Source organism: Athene cunicularia (genome assembly GCF_003259725.1).
Source record: "Athene cunicularia isolate RWA chromosome 9 unlocalized genomic scaffold, athCun1 chr9_part1, whole genome shotgun sequence".
NCBI lineage: Eukaryota > Metazoa > Chordata > Aves > Strigiformes > Strigidae > Athene > Athene cunicularia.
Window position 1 is genome coordinate 17,243,655 of NW_020799110.1, and position 17,704 is coordinate 17,261,358.

General features: G+C 37.5%; 1 protein-coding gene across 2 annotated transcripts in view; it reads left to right on the forward strand.

Moving 5' to 3' along the window:
- TFDP2 (transcription factor Dp-2) overlaps nucleotides 1–17,704 on the forward strand; it is a 56,642-nt gene that overhangs the window by 4,598 nt on the left and 34,340 nt on the right. For both annotated transcript variants that reach the window (XM_026855080.1, XM_026855081.1), the window contains exons 2-3: nucleotides 6,558–6,651; nucleotides 13,681–13,747. In XM_026855080.1, the coding sequence (XP_026710881.1) occupies nucleotides 6,637–6,651; nucleotides 13,681–13,747 (82 nt within the window). In that variant the 5' untranslated portion in view covers nucleotides 6,558–6,636. The remainder of the gene's footprint in view (nucleotides 1–6,557; nucleotides 6,652–13,680; nucleotides 13,748–17,704) is intronic.

Here is a 17,704-nt window from a genome sequence, read left to right on the forward strand (position 1 = left end):
CCTTCCCCCCCCCCCCCGGAAACAGTCATGATGATATTCTGCAAACCAGACTGAACTGATTAGACAGTTTGCTAAATTTGAAGGGTTAGTCTGGTCCTGTGCACAGGCTGAGATGTTCATCTGAGCTGTGAATAAGTTGCAGTGTATGAAGAACTTTCTTCTTCCCCCTTTCAGCCCCAGTGTTACTATTCTGACAGTATTAGAACTAAATTGGCTCACTGAGGCAGGTAGAAATGGGAGTTGTTGAGAGCATGTAGCATGGGGAAGGAATGGAAAGTGGAAGTAGGGAAAAGTGGCAGATCACTTTTAGCAATGATAGCAGAGGTAGCATCTTACATAAGTGCAATTTTTTTCATGGAATTGAACCCTTCAGGTAATTTTGTGTGCTGTAATCAGTATTTGAGAGGTCATGCATCACCAGAAAAATCCCTTTTTTGCTTTGTACTGAATTATAACTAAAAGAGTATGAAATTTTTTTAACCTTTACCCTTCAGAGAATACTGTCATAATTTTCAATCCATGCAAGAATAGAGTTAATAATGGCTTTAAACTAGAACCAAGCTTCTAGCAAATTATAAGGAAAATGTAGTAAATAGTGACTAAGTCTCTTTCATCATCAAGTTCTTTATCCCTATATAACTTGGTGATCTTTAATTAAATGCAAATGTAAAATTATCTTCAGTTCACTGGATGTTAAGATCCTTCCAGCTGCAGGGTGTAAACAAAAGTGTATCTCAACAGGATGGTTAAACTTCCATGTATTTGTCAATGTACCAATAACTCTGGAAATTTTAAAATCTCCAAATTAAAATTCATTACAAGACCAGATTAATATCTAGAGCATTCTCTAATTTCTCATATAGTATATGAGCTGGTGGTATCAAGAAGCTTCTTTGAAGTCTCAGTAGTCAAAAAGATGCTCTTTTCAGGTGAGCTTAGTTGAAAGAGGAGCTATCTCTTATCAGCAATCCACAAATACTTTACAGTCATTCATATAGATACTAATTTTTTTTCAAATGTCAATCCATTGCTAAAATGAAATTTCTTAAGGCAAAACTACATTTGTGAAAAGGCAGTGTGTTCTTTACTCTGAAATGTAGTTGTACCTGCCTCTTTTCACTGAAGCAGTAGGCTCTTAAAAGTTGTGCTCTGTATAGTAGTCAACTATGGAAAAAACCCTGGGCTAGAAACCTAGTTAGAGAACAAAAGATGAGCTTAAAGAATAGATTATCTATTTAAAAGAGCTGCAGCTGAATTTCTGTTAATTCCACATGTATCTGTGCACATCTGTGCTGATAAAAGTTGTTCATAAAACTCAAACAGAAATTTTAGATCGCATTACTTTTTTAAGTGCTGCGTGAATGTTATCCAGTGTTCTGATGTCAAGCCCTACATACTTTATCTGGAATGACAGTAAGCTGGTTTGGGGAATTAAAAGAGCCTTCAAAGGTTCAAGTACTCAGGAATTATTCCATATGTTTAATGTAACGTCCTACTTATTTGAGCAATAAGGGACATCCTTCACTTCATTGATTTTGAAATAAGCTGTGAGTGCTGCTCCTGTTCTTAGACATAGAGTTTACTGCTGGTACTGCCATGACTTTGGGCATGCCTAAGAAACTGAGTCCCTTGAGGGAAACGTTATCTAGTTGCAGGTCGATGGGATTTGGGTCTCAGCACTGTCAGAACTGGACATGCAGCAGAACTTGAGGCTCAGAAGTGCAGTTAAGTGAATGGAGACTTTGGGCACTTCATCTAGGGAAGAGTTTGATTACAGCTTTGGATTTTACTCCTGTGTTGTGTGTTCTTGTCACTTGTACATCCACTCAGACCTGTTTTCATCCCTGGGATTCAAGATATTCCATAGCCTCCATCAACAGTCCTTTTGCTTCTTGGGTTATAATACATAAACCAGCGAGGGTAAATATAACAAGTAGTGGGACTAACAAGGATGTAGCATTTGGGATCAAACTCAAGAGTGTTTAAAGGGAGCCAATTCATTTGTTCCTCAATAGATGCTGAATGAGATTCTTAAAGGGACATTTCCCCTGATACACTTTTAGCAGACCACACTAAATATTGGTTGATTGTTACATAGCTTGACTACTACAGTTTATACTAATTGAACTTGCACGTAGGCCTTGCCTGTTTTTCTAGGTTCTTTGTACTGTGCAAACTTGAGTCATGACTACTGCTGTTGTCAGGAGGTGTCAGTTAATTTGTTCTGATGATACATTGGCATTTTGCTCAATCACTGCAACCTAGGGGAACCTGGTCAATTGTTCCTTCTGATTTCTTGAGTGTCAGCTGGTTCCCCCAAAACTGCAAGATGAAATCTTCACTTTCAGATTATGTTCAAGTGGTTATATCTTCTGTTTCCATCTTGGTTTAAAGCAGTCATGCTCATTTCAGTTTTGTGTGATGTAGTAGTGAAAACTTCTGTACTTTAGATTCATAAGTTGCAGTCTTTACATCACGCAAAAACAATTCGATTAAGTGATGAAGCTTTTAAACTCACTACTCTTGTCAAGTTGTTTTGTTAAAAACTCTTCATATCATTTAGCAGTCAAGTCACAGATTTCCTTTGTTCAGTCTCAAATCACCTTGCCTGTTATCTAGTAGGGCCTTTTTTGAAGGCATACAGTTGTTCACCATAAAAGCTGGAAAAATCAGTACCTGCAAAACTATCATGCCCATCCTGGTGGGAGTTCTTTCCAAATATCTTCTAAGAGCTACTTTCTAACATTATTTTTAAAATAAAAATTACTGGCTGATAACTGAAGATGGTGACTTATTTCCCAGTCTGTGTGTTCGACTTGTTGAATACACCCCTTGGTTGGCTTTTAGAAGTTCTTCATTAAGTGACAAGCTGGATGTTATATGGACATGGATATTCCTGTCTTTTGTAGTTTGTAGGCCAAGTTTATTTCTTGTACACATAAATAAAGGATAAAACTGGACTAAGTCATCTGAAGAGGACTTAGCGTGGGAGGAAGTTGACAAATCAATGGAATCTTTTTAAATTTGATAACAAAGTTTTATTTCTATTTCTTGCGGTATGAAGAAATTAATCTGACTAGTACATACAGGTATTTTCACTAAAAGTGGTCCATTTTTATATCAATGGCTTCAAAAAGGAGTTAGGTATTGAAAGGTGGTTTTTACAAACAAAATGGGGAAACACTTCCTGGGAGCAGGTGGATTTCTGATAACTACTTTGTAATTTTGAAATTTTACTGGTCTGAAAACTGAAACACAATGAAGCAACATATGTGTAACAGGTGGTCTAATCCATGTAGATGCTGTGCATAAATTAGTGGTTTAAAACTGAGCTTGTACTGATTAATAAGGAATCTTTTTGTTACTGCTGTCTTCTGAAATCAGCCTTGTAGGACTGCAGCTTGAAAGCTAGTACTATGGAGACGCCTGTGAAGAATAGAAACTAATTTCTAGTGGAAAGGCTGGCATTATACAGGTTTCTTTTTCTTGAAACTGATGACACATTCTTTCCTCTTGGCTGACCCAATTACTTGGAATAATTTTCACTTTGCAATACTCTTGATGAAGTAAATGGAAAAAAACACTCTGGTGATGCTTAAAATCATTCTAGGATACTAAAATATCTCTACAGTTTTTTCTGTGTTCCATGAAGACTTTTTATTGTAACAGTTTAGGTAACTGTCCAATAGTTGTCTTAATTCATAGATGTTTAATACTGATGTAATACTTACATAAATGACACTTCCTGTTGTGAAGTGGAAGTGCCTGCTGGGACTGGGGAGAATCTTTATGTGCTGCTGGTCTATGTGAAGGTGTGAAACGTGAAGTACTGATAAGAATTTGAGAAAAGAAAACCAGAATAAGTTTGGTAAAGCTTAATTTTCAGAGGCAGAAAACAGACTGTTATGGTAATGGGCTTTATTCTTTTCTGCTATTAGGTTTTAGCCAGTATGTGTATCCTAAAGGGAAAATTTAAAAATTAGACTTTGGACCATAGAAAATAAACCGAAGAAGGAATATAATATTTTCTGCAGATAACTCTGTTTTGTATTGTTTCTTGTACTAGGATACAGCTTCAGTATCACTGAAACTTCAGAATAGATCTGGCTTTTAACTTGTAACGAGAATAGGCACAGATAAACTCTTGTACTGTTTTGTTGTAACTAGAGCTTGATTATCTGGGCTTTTGTAAATCTAATGCCCAAACTGGCTTTTTAATGTCATTGGCATAACTGATTAGGCAACATATGTTCTAGGAGAAACAACTCAAAGTTGAGAAAAAGTCAGAACTGTCAAAAGTCAGACAGTTCGTTTGGCTCACTCTACTGTATGATAATTGACCAAAAGGCAAAACTGTGGGAGTGGATTATGAAGCAAGGTTTAAATTATGAAGGAACAACCTTAGTTCAAATAAAGCAATCTTTGTGTCTCATGTGCTTTGGGCTCTAAACCTGCCTTTATGCAGCTTCATTTCAGTAGAAACCAGCTAAAGAACAAAAAGGTTGAGTTTTATGTTTCTGTATCTGTGTGGTGCAAGCTGTCAAACAGCAATTGGGAATGAAGAGAATCTCCATTTTGAGGCCATCTGTGTGGGTTCTTTTGTCTGAACCTGACAAGAGGTCATAGCAGATGGTGGGGTCACAAAGTCTGGCTTCTCGAGCTTGACAAAATGTGTTCATAAACCTGGAAGAATACCAACTGTTCGTACTGGCTGAAGAGCATTGTGGCGAAGGACTGTAATAGTTTATGGACAATACCTTCTGGATCACTAAGCTTGACAGCAAATAACTTGCCAAAGATGAAACTAGTTTGCTTATATGTAAATGGATTAAAGCTGCTTAGCAAATGTGTCCTTAACTATGTTTTATTTGAGTAAATTACTTGTAAAGCCTCTTAAAGCAAGAGAGGGAGGTCAGACTGCATCATGAATTTTGGCCAGAGCTCTGGATGATGTATTCAGAGAGTTTGTGTGGAAGGAGGAGGAAGGTGGAAAAAGAAAAGGCATGTAGATCATAATTTTCAGACACAATGCAAGGATTCCGTATTTGCTCTTTGCCTTGAGCACTTCATGGCTTTTCTGTGGCTCTTCTTTGGGTTTCAGGATTGCTACACAGATCCAGTAGCCCCTTTTCCCAGGGTGTGAATAGATTATCTATAGTGTTCTTTCTGAAGGCAGAGAAAAATTTCTTACTTTCTTGGACGTTTTATTGTGAAACTAAAACAAGTTTTCATGGGAGAATGTCTTAGTAGACAGAATTGTGTAGTGATCACATGCTGAAGTAACTGCTTAATTATGGCTGCTATAAATTGAGGCACTAAGGAAAATAAATATAACTCATTCAACAGGAAATGGAGAGCACCTCTAAGTTGAATAAAATGTTTTTCCATTGACTCTAATAACAGTTTAATTGATATGATGTCTGAATAAACCAGAAAAGAAAGCTATAGATACGTGTGGAATTTAAAATTTTTCTGATTTGTTCAAAACCACTAATGCAGTGGTGGTTACCAGAGTTCCCCATTAGCTACAGACACTACTGAAACAATTTTTGGCACTTTTCTAGAAGGGAGGTGAAGACACTGGCCATTCTCAAAATTTGCATAGGTTAAAATACAGAGGAAATAGCATGGATTGCACCTTGCTTTTGTAGCTGGTGAGTTCTGCTGTAAATGGTTGTGACTCATATTTGTAACTAGTTCAGGAATCTTCCAGAAGATTTTGCTAAATTGATTCCACACTTGAAAGTGTGAACAGTTCACCCTCTCTTATACATCAAAGGAAATTCAGATGTCTTTTGTAGTCCCTTTTTCAACAGCAAGTAATATTTATAAAGTACTTCTGAAGTACTTAAAGGCTTCGTCAAGTTAATTCTGTCTTTAAAATAGTTTGTGCTGCCAGCATTGATTTGTAACTATTCTTCTGTTTTCTGTAAAACTTCTGGAAACTTTGATTTTAAAAAAGAAGTCATTTTATTTTTGGGTATACCAAAATGTTTGTCTTCTGGAATTCTAATATTATCATTCTAGTTGAATAGGGTTAATAAAAAGACTGAAATTATTAAAAAGATTATTTTGAATCAGAATGATTTTTCCTAAAAATACTTAATTTTTGCTATGTATGTATGTTTCATAGTATTTCCTACTTTTTATCAAGATCTCTGGATGTCTGCAGCAATGGAATTAGAAACTTTCTCTGCTGTTGGATGCTAAAGACACAGTGGGGAGAATTAATTAACTTTCAGTTTTTAGTCAATCTGCATTAGATGCAAATGATTACATGGGTTTAGTTACAGGACTTTAGTAATGGTATGACATGCTTTGTTTGCACATTAACATAGTTAGTCCTCTATGTAAATTGGGCCTTTATATATAAGATTACATCTCTGTCTATTCCCAGCAATGTACGTTTCTAGTATCTGTGCAAAACCTGACTATTGTGGTGACTGATTTTATCAAAAAGTAAAGAAAAAAATCTGTCCTCTGGAAATGCAGTTTCAGCTAAAGGGGTAAATGAAAATATATATTAACTAAGATATTGTATTAACTTTTTTTTACAGGATGTTTGTTTTAAAGATTCTGTGAAGATGAAAAGGGATATCTTACGGTTTTACGGAATATAAAGCAACATTGTCTGACATGACGGCAAAAAATGTAAGTATAATTCTACAACGTGTATTACTTCTTATATTGGCGGGCTACCAGTCACTTCTGGCTTTCAGAATTTGAAGGTCTTTGTGTTTGATTTCCGATATCAAACACAAAGACCTTCAAATTCAAAAGATCTTGTCCAATTTTTGTATGCCACAAATGTGTGCCCCATAATTTTCTGCAGTATTTTGATAAATTTAAACTGCTTAGAGCCTCTTTAAAGATGTGGAGTTTACTCAGCTATAGGTCAGGTTGATAACTGGGGCAATGCTTTATGCTGTTTTCTTATTGATCCTTAGGGATCCCTCTCATCTTTAGATGCTCTCTGATTATATGATGTCCTCTAACAGTGCTCGAAGCTTAACCAGAGAGCTTCTCACTTTGTTGAAGCATCTCACCCTTGCATCGGACTAAAATCCTACTTAATTCAAATCTCAAAACTCAAAAAAGAACAGACAGACGGCATAATTCTTTGCTAATGTTGGTACACTCTTGGTTTCTAGAAGACTGAGGGCCTTCCTATTTCTTCATCTGCCCCACTAACAAGCCTGTAGCATGGTGTCTAGGGGCTCCATATTTGACTCCCCTATCCTGAGATCTGCGGAAGCTTATTAAATGTCTAACATCCAGACCTTAAGTTTCTGCCTGATTAGCTGTGCTTCCCGAGGTATACAATTTGTATAGAGAACAGTTTGGATTAAGCTTGTGTCAGTGAGTTCAGTATGACTTTGGGCCCTCGGCAGTTTACCTGTTGACTGTCTTTGATAGGGCATCCTGCTGTCTAATTAAGTCTGAACAGCTTTAGGAACCAATATGACTAAGGTAGTACAATACAAGTGCAGGTAACCCTAGGATGGCTCTCTGCTCAGTAACTGCAAAAGCCGTTGTGTATATTTGATTAGATTGATGCCAAGGACATAGTTTGGTTACATGAATTCTCAAGCCTTGGAAATTTCTTTTTTTGTTGGCTTTATTAATAATTTAATTTGTTGTGTAATTCCAGGTAAGGCTTTCAGATGTCTTATGTCTGACTGATTCAAGCTGACCAAGCCACAAAATAAATTGATTTGTATATGCAAAGGCCTTCGACTGACTTATTTCATAGGCCATATTCAATTATAGTATAAATAGGTAATTCTACTGATGTATGTGGAACAGCTGCACAAATCGACATCATTTGTGGTTTTGACCTTTTGTTCAATGCAGTCAAAATACCAATGCAAATAAAATCCATGGAGTGTTGTATGATAGCATCATAGAGTGACTTAGGTTGGAAGGGATCTCAGGTCGCCTCCTACTCTGGTGCTTTGCGTAAAGCTCTTTGACACCTGAATTCAGAACCCAGTTGCTTGGTGCTTTGTTCAGGGCTGCTCAGGGCTTTGGGTTTTGAAAACCTCTGAGGACAGACACAACATTCAGTCTGGGCATCCTACTCTTGTGCTGAATATAGAAATATGTTGGTTTTGTTTAACACAAGGCTATAGTTATTTTATAGAACAAATATTTTATTGGTATGTGTATGTTTTGGAATTTTGTATGTTAAGCTATGCAAACCTAGTTATTTAGCTAATGCTTATGGGTTTATTTTTAAAAAGACAGTTACTGTGGCACAGATGAAAGTAGAACTCAGTTTTCATGTTTGTTAAGTATACACATTCAAAGGATTTGCAAAAAGTAAGAGTGTAAAAACAGGGGTGTCATATGCTTTCTGTCCTTATTTGTAGCACTTCTTCAGGATTTCTCAACCTTAGTTACTCAGAACTGCACACTCAGACTGACAGTGTCAGCTCTAGTGTTTTCTATTGCTGTTTGAAGGGCCCAAGAATGCTTCTGAATTTGCAGAGTTCCAGGGTTAAGCATATGTCTATGGCTTTTTGCAGTTTGAAATCTATTTCAAATGTAAGGTTAGTGTTTGTTACACTGTTCGAAATATTTTCATGATTTGCAGAGTGAGTTGAGGGAGAGAGCTGCTCTGCAGAAGTCTTTCCATCTTTTTTTTTCTTTCTGTTGAAACATCAAGGAAAAGGTACTTTAAAGTACTAGAATTTGGACATCTTCTGGGAGGCTCTTAAAGGGAACGTATCTTTCATCAGACAGTATTCATCAGGAAGCTCTCACCACTGTGTTCTGAAATCACTACCCCTCAAATGGGATGCAGTAGTCTCAGGATGTTTGTACTCCTAATGTATTGCAAGAACGAAGTGCAGTGATCTTAGGCTAAAATGTCTTTGCATCTCACATGAATAAGCTGTGTTAAGTGAGCACTCTTGTCTCCATGGAAGCTTACTTTTCAAGCATACAGAAAAAAGTTTCCATAGGTTGAATGTGTATGTAAGATGAATATCATTCCCCATCACTGTTTTTGCTTGCTAACTTTCTGAGTACATGATGGGAGAATTTTCAAGACTGGGCTCACTGCTCACTCTCTAAATGCAGGACACTTTCTAGTATCTGCTTCTGGAACATTGTTTATGGGTAATTTGACCTTCCTTAGAAAACAAATCTGACCAAAACAGCTATGAATAATAAAATGTTAAATAAAAGTTATGGATTCTCTCAGAGATTATATGTACATGCATACATACATACATATTGTACCCAGATGTAATTTAAATGGCTGTTTCATTAATTGTTTATAGCAGGGATTCTCAACCTCTCTTTCACCACAGACCCCCTTTAAATACCTTTTGTGGCCACAGCCCACCAAGACTTAATTCAACATTTAAAGCACTAGACTGCAATAATTATTTATTTCAATTTTCTCATGAAGGATCTTCAAATTTGGAGAGAAGAGGAAATAAATTAATCTGTTAATCCACACACTCCTATTATAATATCTTTATTGCAATGATTCCATATGAATTTAAAATAATAGCATCAACATTCTTCTTTCCCAAATGGCCCATGTAAAGGTATTTTAATGTGCTGATTCCAAATTTGATGCCAATTTTTACATTAAAATTTGATAAATTTTTTACAATTCTTCTCACATCCCCTCTTGTTTGTCTGTGTTCAGTCACTGTATATTTTTGTTTACGGGTCCAGGGCCACCACTTGGAGGAACAGACTTCAGCCCCATTGTGACCCTAAAGAGGACTGTTGGGTTAAGAAAATGTCTTTAAGATAAAAACCACCAAGTTAAAGTGGGTCCCACCAGCCATACTAACACTGAATATCCTAACGTGTCAGGGCAGGTTGAGAACCACTGGCTTATATCATAAAATGAATTTTTCTTTCCTGTTTTGTACTTTCATTCCCATCTGTCCTTCAGGTAAGAAGTCACCAAAACTTTATTGAGAAATGGGGGAAAAAATGAGCACATACTCATGGTAAACTTATTTTTAGGACAGCGGATTATTTGAATAAGACTGTTAGTTTTGATTGTCTGATCTGAATTTATATCCATGTGCTTGTAAAGTTATTTGTCACTGCTTCTCAGGGGGTGGTTGTCTTGTCATAACTGAGGTTAGTTAAATGGCAGTAATAGTTCTCCTTTCACATGTCAATATGGAAAAAGACTAGATAGTTTACCTGCTGGAGTTGGTCAGGAGGGCCTTAAACAAGCCTTAACACCTGTCTTACACAGGAAACTTCAAAAACAATGTAAAGGACACTAGCTGTTCTGCACTGATACTCCATGCAGGTTTCTTTCAGTTTACAGTGAGAGTGCCCTTTTTAGGTCCTGCCTGAGTTGTTTCTGTAAGTGATACTACTACAGTTTGTCTACAGATGAGTCTGGTGGGGCTTATGGCTAGTTAATGGATTTACAACTTCTACATGCTGTAGTCTGGATTAATTCTAGGAGAGAGAGAACAAAAACTTTTCAGGTTAATGGGAAAGTTAATTTCTGTAAGGAAAGGGAAGGATTGCAGGCAGAGACTTGCTACCTGAACTGCATGTCAAGCAGTGGAAAAGGCCGATAAGCTACAAGAGCAGCTTGTGACAGTTTGCCCCATCCAAGACTCTGATTGAGATTTTTATTTTTCCCCCCCTTGCCCCATTTGGAGACTTCTTAGTCACCTACTATGAAAGGTGGGGGGAAAAAAAAACCTTGATGAAAATATTCAGTAGGATGCAAAGGCCTGCCAAGTCCTTGCTTCATCTTACTTAATGGCTGGATTCATCTTGCTGCAGATGGACAGAAATAGGAGTACGGGTCCTGCCGTACTCAGTAATCCAGACGCTCTGGGGCAGCGTTACAAGCAGAAATTTGCAAGCCATACAGAAAGTAATAAATGATACCTATGTAAGCACTGCTCATTTCAGTTTAGGAGTGGTTCAATGACAAGACTCCCAGAAGCAGTGGGTGGTACGGTGTCCAGATAACAACATGGTCTGGAACCTCTCTGGCATTGAAATGGAATACTGTAAAGTTCTTTTTCTGCTGCAGTATTGTAATACTGCATCATTCTTTGCTTTTTTCTGAGGGCTTAGTTATGATAATTCTTCTGTAAGAGAAACAAATTCCTTTAGATCTGCCACACTTCTAAGTTCTCATGAAATCCAAGTTTGTTTTCAAGCTCTTCTAAACTTAGATGCAAAGATTATAAAATTGAGAAGGGCTCCTGTTGATTGGATGCTCTTTATAAACATGTTACTAGGACCATCATAATGAAAATACATATTTCTATGCAAACTAAAATTCTGCTGTAGTTTTGTATCATCTGGATCACTGAAGTACAAGATACACCGAAAAAAGAACTCAAGTAATCTGTTGCATCTCCTTAAATATTGAATTGGTTAAATAATCAAAATGTTTCAGAGACTTAAATGTAAATCTTTGAATAATCATAGCAGGTGAAGAGTCATCCTGGGCTGACAGTGCATATTTATATAATCTTCAGTGTTTAATTGAAGCACCAGTATGAATCAACAGAGAAATGTACAGTTGTAAATCTGGAGAGGAAGGTTCAATTGTGAACAAAGTGCAGTGCTGTCTTTGAAGATTGTTATTATTTTCTTTTTTCTTGGAATTAATTATGGCCCTTATATCTAACACTTGATACTTATCCCTGTGGCTCCCCTGTTCTCTGCATTGAAGTTTTCTCCTATTTGTATTCTATTTCTTGCAGAGGGAAGGTCCTAGGGAGAAGCTGATACTATTATTTATGGTGCAAAGGCAGCAGTAGTATGATGGAAGATTGCTGGCTCTTCATTTCAGCTTTGCAGTTGTAATGCCCTTTCAGTGCTGTATGCTATGCAATTTACTAACCCCTCCAACTTCTATTTTAAACACATTTTCAGTGTGAGGAATCATGGTGACCTTTTACCACATGGGCTTTGCTTGCTGCCCAAGCACCCAGAGGGAAGAATACTAGAATGCTGCTATTTTCCCTATGGACCTGCTACCAAAACGTGACAGGAGACGTTTTGCGTTGTTTTCATGTCTTGCTACTCTTTCCCCTGCTCAAATCCAGGCATTCCTGATTTCATCCTCCGGGCCCTGCTGCATTGCCTCTGCTCCGCTGCCACCTGGTGGGAGACAAAAGGGAAACGGAGAGGACAAAATGAGACAGACTTGTTGTTTCAAAAGCCACTTTGGGTGATATCATAGTCTGCAACAACCAAAGCACTTGGTTGCCCATTGGAAGTAGTATATGACTGTTCAGTTGGGTGTGACAGAAAAGAGCAAGTCTGAAACAGACAACGTTTGAGATAAAGGGATGAACTATATTGAGCATCTCAAGAGCTTGTTTATAGAAGCATGTAACTTAGGTCATTTAGGAAGTATTTTACAATCAGGGTAGTGCAGTAACAGTTAATGTTCAGATTTTGCTCCTGATGGTGAAAAAATCTTAATAGAAGCAGTTTCAAAAGAGTCTGTCACAGTGCTTTGTGCAGATTTTCCCCTTCAAAACTTACTTGCGAATAGAAGTTCTCTAGAGGAACTGAATGATCAAATGCTTGTAGTATGTATTTTTTGTTCTTGTGTAGTTTATTTTGGTGATATGTTACTACCGTTTAATCTGCCTGCAATTAAACAATTCTCTTATTTGGTATTATTAAAATTCTACAAGCGGCCCTAGCGTATGTTCCATTACTACTACATACATCTGTAAAATAAAGCAAAAATTTGATCCTTGATTGTATGTTTTGTGTTTCTTAACTTGGATACCTGAACCCTTTGTCCCAATTATTTGCAGAAGTACTCACATTTTATATTTTAAAAAGAGAGTTCGTAGTATTTAGTTGAATTGTCTACTGTTCCAACAGAGTGCAATCCCTCAGCACTTATCACAGCTTCTATCTTGGAGGCAAAACAAAATGCTTTGTTGAACAGAGGTTACTAAGGTGGTGCAGACATAATGCTCTGAAACTGCAGAATGCCTTACCATTACCTGCTGTTGCTGGGCCTGTCCCTTGTTAGCTGGGATCTGAGGGACTTTCCATCTCTTCCCCCTGTCGTCCAGGAACAGTGACCTTGCGTTTTTCTATACAAACTCCACCTTTCTATGGTTTGTGTATGTGCCAAAATCTGAGATGCACCATTCTGTATATGATTTAATTTCTCTATGTCTCTGGTAATTTACCCTCAAAGTACATCAGTTTATATCTGAAGACTAGGGAGTGTATTTAAAATGCCTCCATAGACAAATCTGCTCAGGCCTGCACACTGCAGCTTAGTAGTGAGAATACTGGACAGCAGGCAGATCTCTGCTGTTATTGGTGACAGCTGCTATGTTTGACATGGAGAGCACAGTGACTTACACCATAATAGCCAGAATGTGCTGCTTGGGTCATGTATAGTACAGTATCAGAACATTTAGGGTTTTTTTAGGTAGGAACTTAGTTAAAATTAGAGTTTGTCTTCATATATACACAGTAAATGTCTTGGATCTTTTGCCTTTAATTTCATGCTCTTGTTAGACTCTACTATCCATAGGATTATGATGTTTCAGAAATGTAGAACAGATGACTTCAATAATACTGTATTTTATACACACAGTACATTTTTATCATGTAAATTAGTTGCATACTAGAAAACATAGAAAGATTTATCATATTTAAAGACTTCAAAAATGTTTTGTTCAGGTTGGTGTGACTTCCACAAATGGAGACCTGAAAGGATTTATAGATCAGAACCAGAGTCCAACAAAAGGTAAGTGAGTTCTATTTGTATACACAGAAAAGAAGCATACATTAAGACTTAATTTCTCTCTTATATTTACGAAATTAGTATTATTGCTGATTTCACTGCATATAGTTGGTTCAGTTCTGGGAGACTCGGAATTTATATGTTCAAAATGTATTTCATACATCCACACCGGTAGATGTTTTTTTTACTGACATGCAAGTGTCAATAGCAAAGATTTGTAAGATCTTCAGGTTTTCAGAGGGGAAAAGAGAGTGTAGTAAAAATAATTAGAGGATAAAATAAGCCCTTTTTTTTTTTTTCTTTCCTTGATGGTGAATCATGTGCTGAATCTCCTAATTTCCACACCATCCTTAAAGTTCCCACACTGTTGTAGTCCAAATGGGAGAGAAAGTTAAGCATAACTTCATGGTCGGTGATATATTAGGGTACTTTTATAAGCATTCTGGGTGATTTACAATAATAATTATATTTTGTCCTATCTTGTTTCATTTTAGCATTTTTAGATTGATCACTTCTGACTCTAAGACAGGGTGTTGGCAGTCAGAACTGCTATAGGATTCCAAGAAAATAAAACTTCAACCCCACTTACCAGTATTAGAAAACTTCAGGATTTACAGTTCAGGAAACTGCTTTGATCAACCTTTCTAAGTAAATACTGTTTTGCTATTATCCACTGCAGTAAACAAATGCATGTACTAGCTGGAAGAATGACTTTTGGCTCATCACAACAGTTTAGGTGTATCAGACTTCAGAGTTTGGAAACATGAGAAGGTCTAAACAGAAAATGGCTAGAGATACAGTATCTTCCTAGTTTTCTAAACTGTGCAGAACATGACAGACTGATTTTAGGCCTTTGATAATTTATTGTGCACTGGTGAGATAATTGCCCTTCATGTTTCATTATTTTTTTATTATTGTGTCATGATACTAGGGAAAAAGACATAAGTCTTTTCAGCATTTTCAAATAATTTCTGTGAGACAAGCAGTTGGTTTGTTCAGAGAATAACCAAATTGGTATAAAGTATAGGACAGTACTGTTAGTAGTAATAACTCAGTCATCCATATCCCAATCTTTATTGTAGTTTTCTTTTCTGGGATGATAAATGCATTATTTACCTCCATTCTTGTGCACTTTCTAAAATGTTATGCTGTAATGATTTTTTTTTTAACCTTGAGGTATAATTAAAAATCACCTACATCTCTGTTGAGATATAAGATCTAGTTCTGGCTTATTCTTCTTGGAGAATCAGATATTCCATAAAAGCTGGAAAAACCTGTATACCGGTATCTAAGCTGTCTCGTACTTTCAGTCTGAAGTATCCTTTACTTACTTCTGGCATGTCCGCTGTTGAACTCTGGAAATCGAGGAGAGGGGAATAAACTCCAAACAGGCATTCAGATCTACTGTCTCTTAACAAGGCTTTGTGAACTTCCTAATGAATACAGTTTTTATTTGTTTATCCATTATTTAAGTTAATTTATTTGCTATAGTAAAAATAAAGGCAATTCATTGCTCCATATCTGGGCCTGTTCATAATGTGACTTCACAGTGTTCTTAGACTGAAGCATGGTGGATTTTATAATATGTTCAAGAGCAAAAGAGAGAGGCCAGTTGCTCAAATAAGGATCTTCTTGAATTTCAAAATCTCTTTTCTCCCCGAGTTTTTCCCTTGAACCATCTGAAGCAGTAGTAACTGTTGCTGCTGTTCCAGTGTGTTTGATCAAGCTTCATTTATCTTTCCCACCCTGACCTGTAGTGTCCATGCACAACCTCTGCATATTTTCCAGGTTTATTTTGCTGCAGGAAAAGTTAATGCTCACAGACTGTTTAGGTATTGCAATCTAATCTGTAAGTCTTAAAGTACTGCTGTGTCATTTTTGCTGATTTTTAGATCTGAATTACTATTTCTAAATAGGTGGACAGGTTGTCTAGTTTATTTGGGGGTTCAGTTTTCTTATTACTTGCTTGTTTCCTGTGTTTGATAGTAAACGCTGTGGTCTTCTTGCTGTAGCTTTTTTGATTTAGGGTTTTTAGAATATTTTCAGGGTTTTTTTTATTCCTTGTATAGATGATGTGTGGGGGAAAAAAAGCATTTCTAGGACCTGGTGTATCTAAATGCAATACAGATTTACTAAGGAATTGATGCTTTCAATGTGATAAATGCAAAATCAAGGCACATATATGCAAATTTGTAATCCTCATTAAAAAAATTTACTGCTTAATTCTGAAGGGATCTAGATTTTTCTTTCTAGGTGTGCCTAGTAGAAATACCACGGTGCTCAGCAGACCATTAACTCAGAATATTTGTTGTTTACTTGTTTAGTGAACAATTCCCGTTCAGCAGACAATTTACTTTCCTATATTTATTACCTTTAACTCATGGGCAACAGGCTCTTTTGGCTAAAGGATTTCCACTTGGAGCTTGTTTCCTTTGCTTGGATCTGAGAGGGAATGCCACATGCAGATGGCTAACTAGTGGACAGGGTACTTGCCTAATGCCAGGGACTGCTTGTTGCAAGGACGGTCATTGGGTAAAATATTTTAAGTAGTCCACACAGCACTGTCTGGATATCTCCTTTCCAAAAGTCATTCTCAGTCTTTGACATAGTATATTACTGTTACAGTTTGAATTGTTCAGCTATGGCAAGCTGGGCTGACTATGCTTCATTTCCTTATCAGAAACTACCTGGCGGGCTAGTGATTAAAACTATTTCTGTAGGAGACCAGCGTTTTAAATTGGAAAAATTGGCCCTGGTTCTTATTCTTCAGTGAATGCTCTTGGGTTACTGAATGCAAAATGTTGCTTCCTCACATGTTCTGGATAACAGATGATTGTTGCTGTTCTTAGCCTTGGGGACAGATCTGTATGTATGTATTAGGTGTTCTTCTAGTGCTTTTGTCATGAATCGTGCCTGTTGGGAGAAACTCCTGGTGTGCTCCATGCTAACAAGACTTGACACACTCCTGAGGGTAGGCAGAACTTTGGTGCCTAACAAGTTTTTGACAACTAAGGTACTCCATTACTTAGGCAAAATCCTGGTGTAAGTGGCAATTTGTCTTTGTGGAGTTGGGCTGTTCTGTTAAAATTAAGTATAATAGTTCAAACTACTTCTTAAACAGGTATAATTAGGTTTGTGAGTTGGATAATGATGCTTCAGTTATGGTTTCGGGGTGATTGTTTCAAGCTGTGGATGAATTAAATCAGACATAGTGTAGAGTTCATGTTGAAAAGTTGCATGTGTAAGCAGGAGAATTTAAAATTTAATCTGTTTGGGAAACATTCGCAGTCAGGAAGTTAAACAGTTCCAGTTTTGTAATTCTGTTCATATATATTATAAGAATGGAAAATAAAATCCTTTCTCACTGATTCCAAGCAGAGGGCATGTCTGTATTACCACTTGGCCACTTGCCCTGTAAAGCTGCCTTGCCTGCCCCCTGTGCATCCACAGAGATGCCCACGGCTTTGAGGGCTCCATTCCAGTTCAAGGAGTAGTGCCAAGGCTACCTGGTCTGCTAAGCGTTAGAGCTGTGTAGGTACGAAGCCCTGTAATCAAGGTTTGCAATCAGATATTACTTGCAAAGTCATTTCAGTAGTCAAAGCAGCAAGCTGCTTCTCAGCTGTAAATTCAGTGAGATGTGGTGCCCTCAGGTGAGCACACTGAATTCAACACACTGGAAATAAGCACTACGGGTGAAGGGACAGCGTGTCCTGAACATTCTTTTGAACAAAACAAGATACGCAGAGAACTCCACAATGGAAAGCAAGTGCAGATGTAAAAGATTTATTTCTACTTGATCTGTGCAGTTCTGCAGAACGCGCAGAGGGTGGTGCCTGGGGCGGAGGAGGCACGGCTGCCCCCCGGGAGGGCAGAACGCGACCTCCAGCTGCGCCCCGCTGCAGGTCCTGCTCCGGCAAAGCGCCTGCCCGGAGCTCCGAGCCGCGCCGGCTGCCGCCGGGG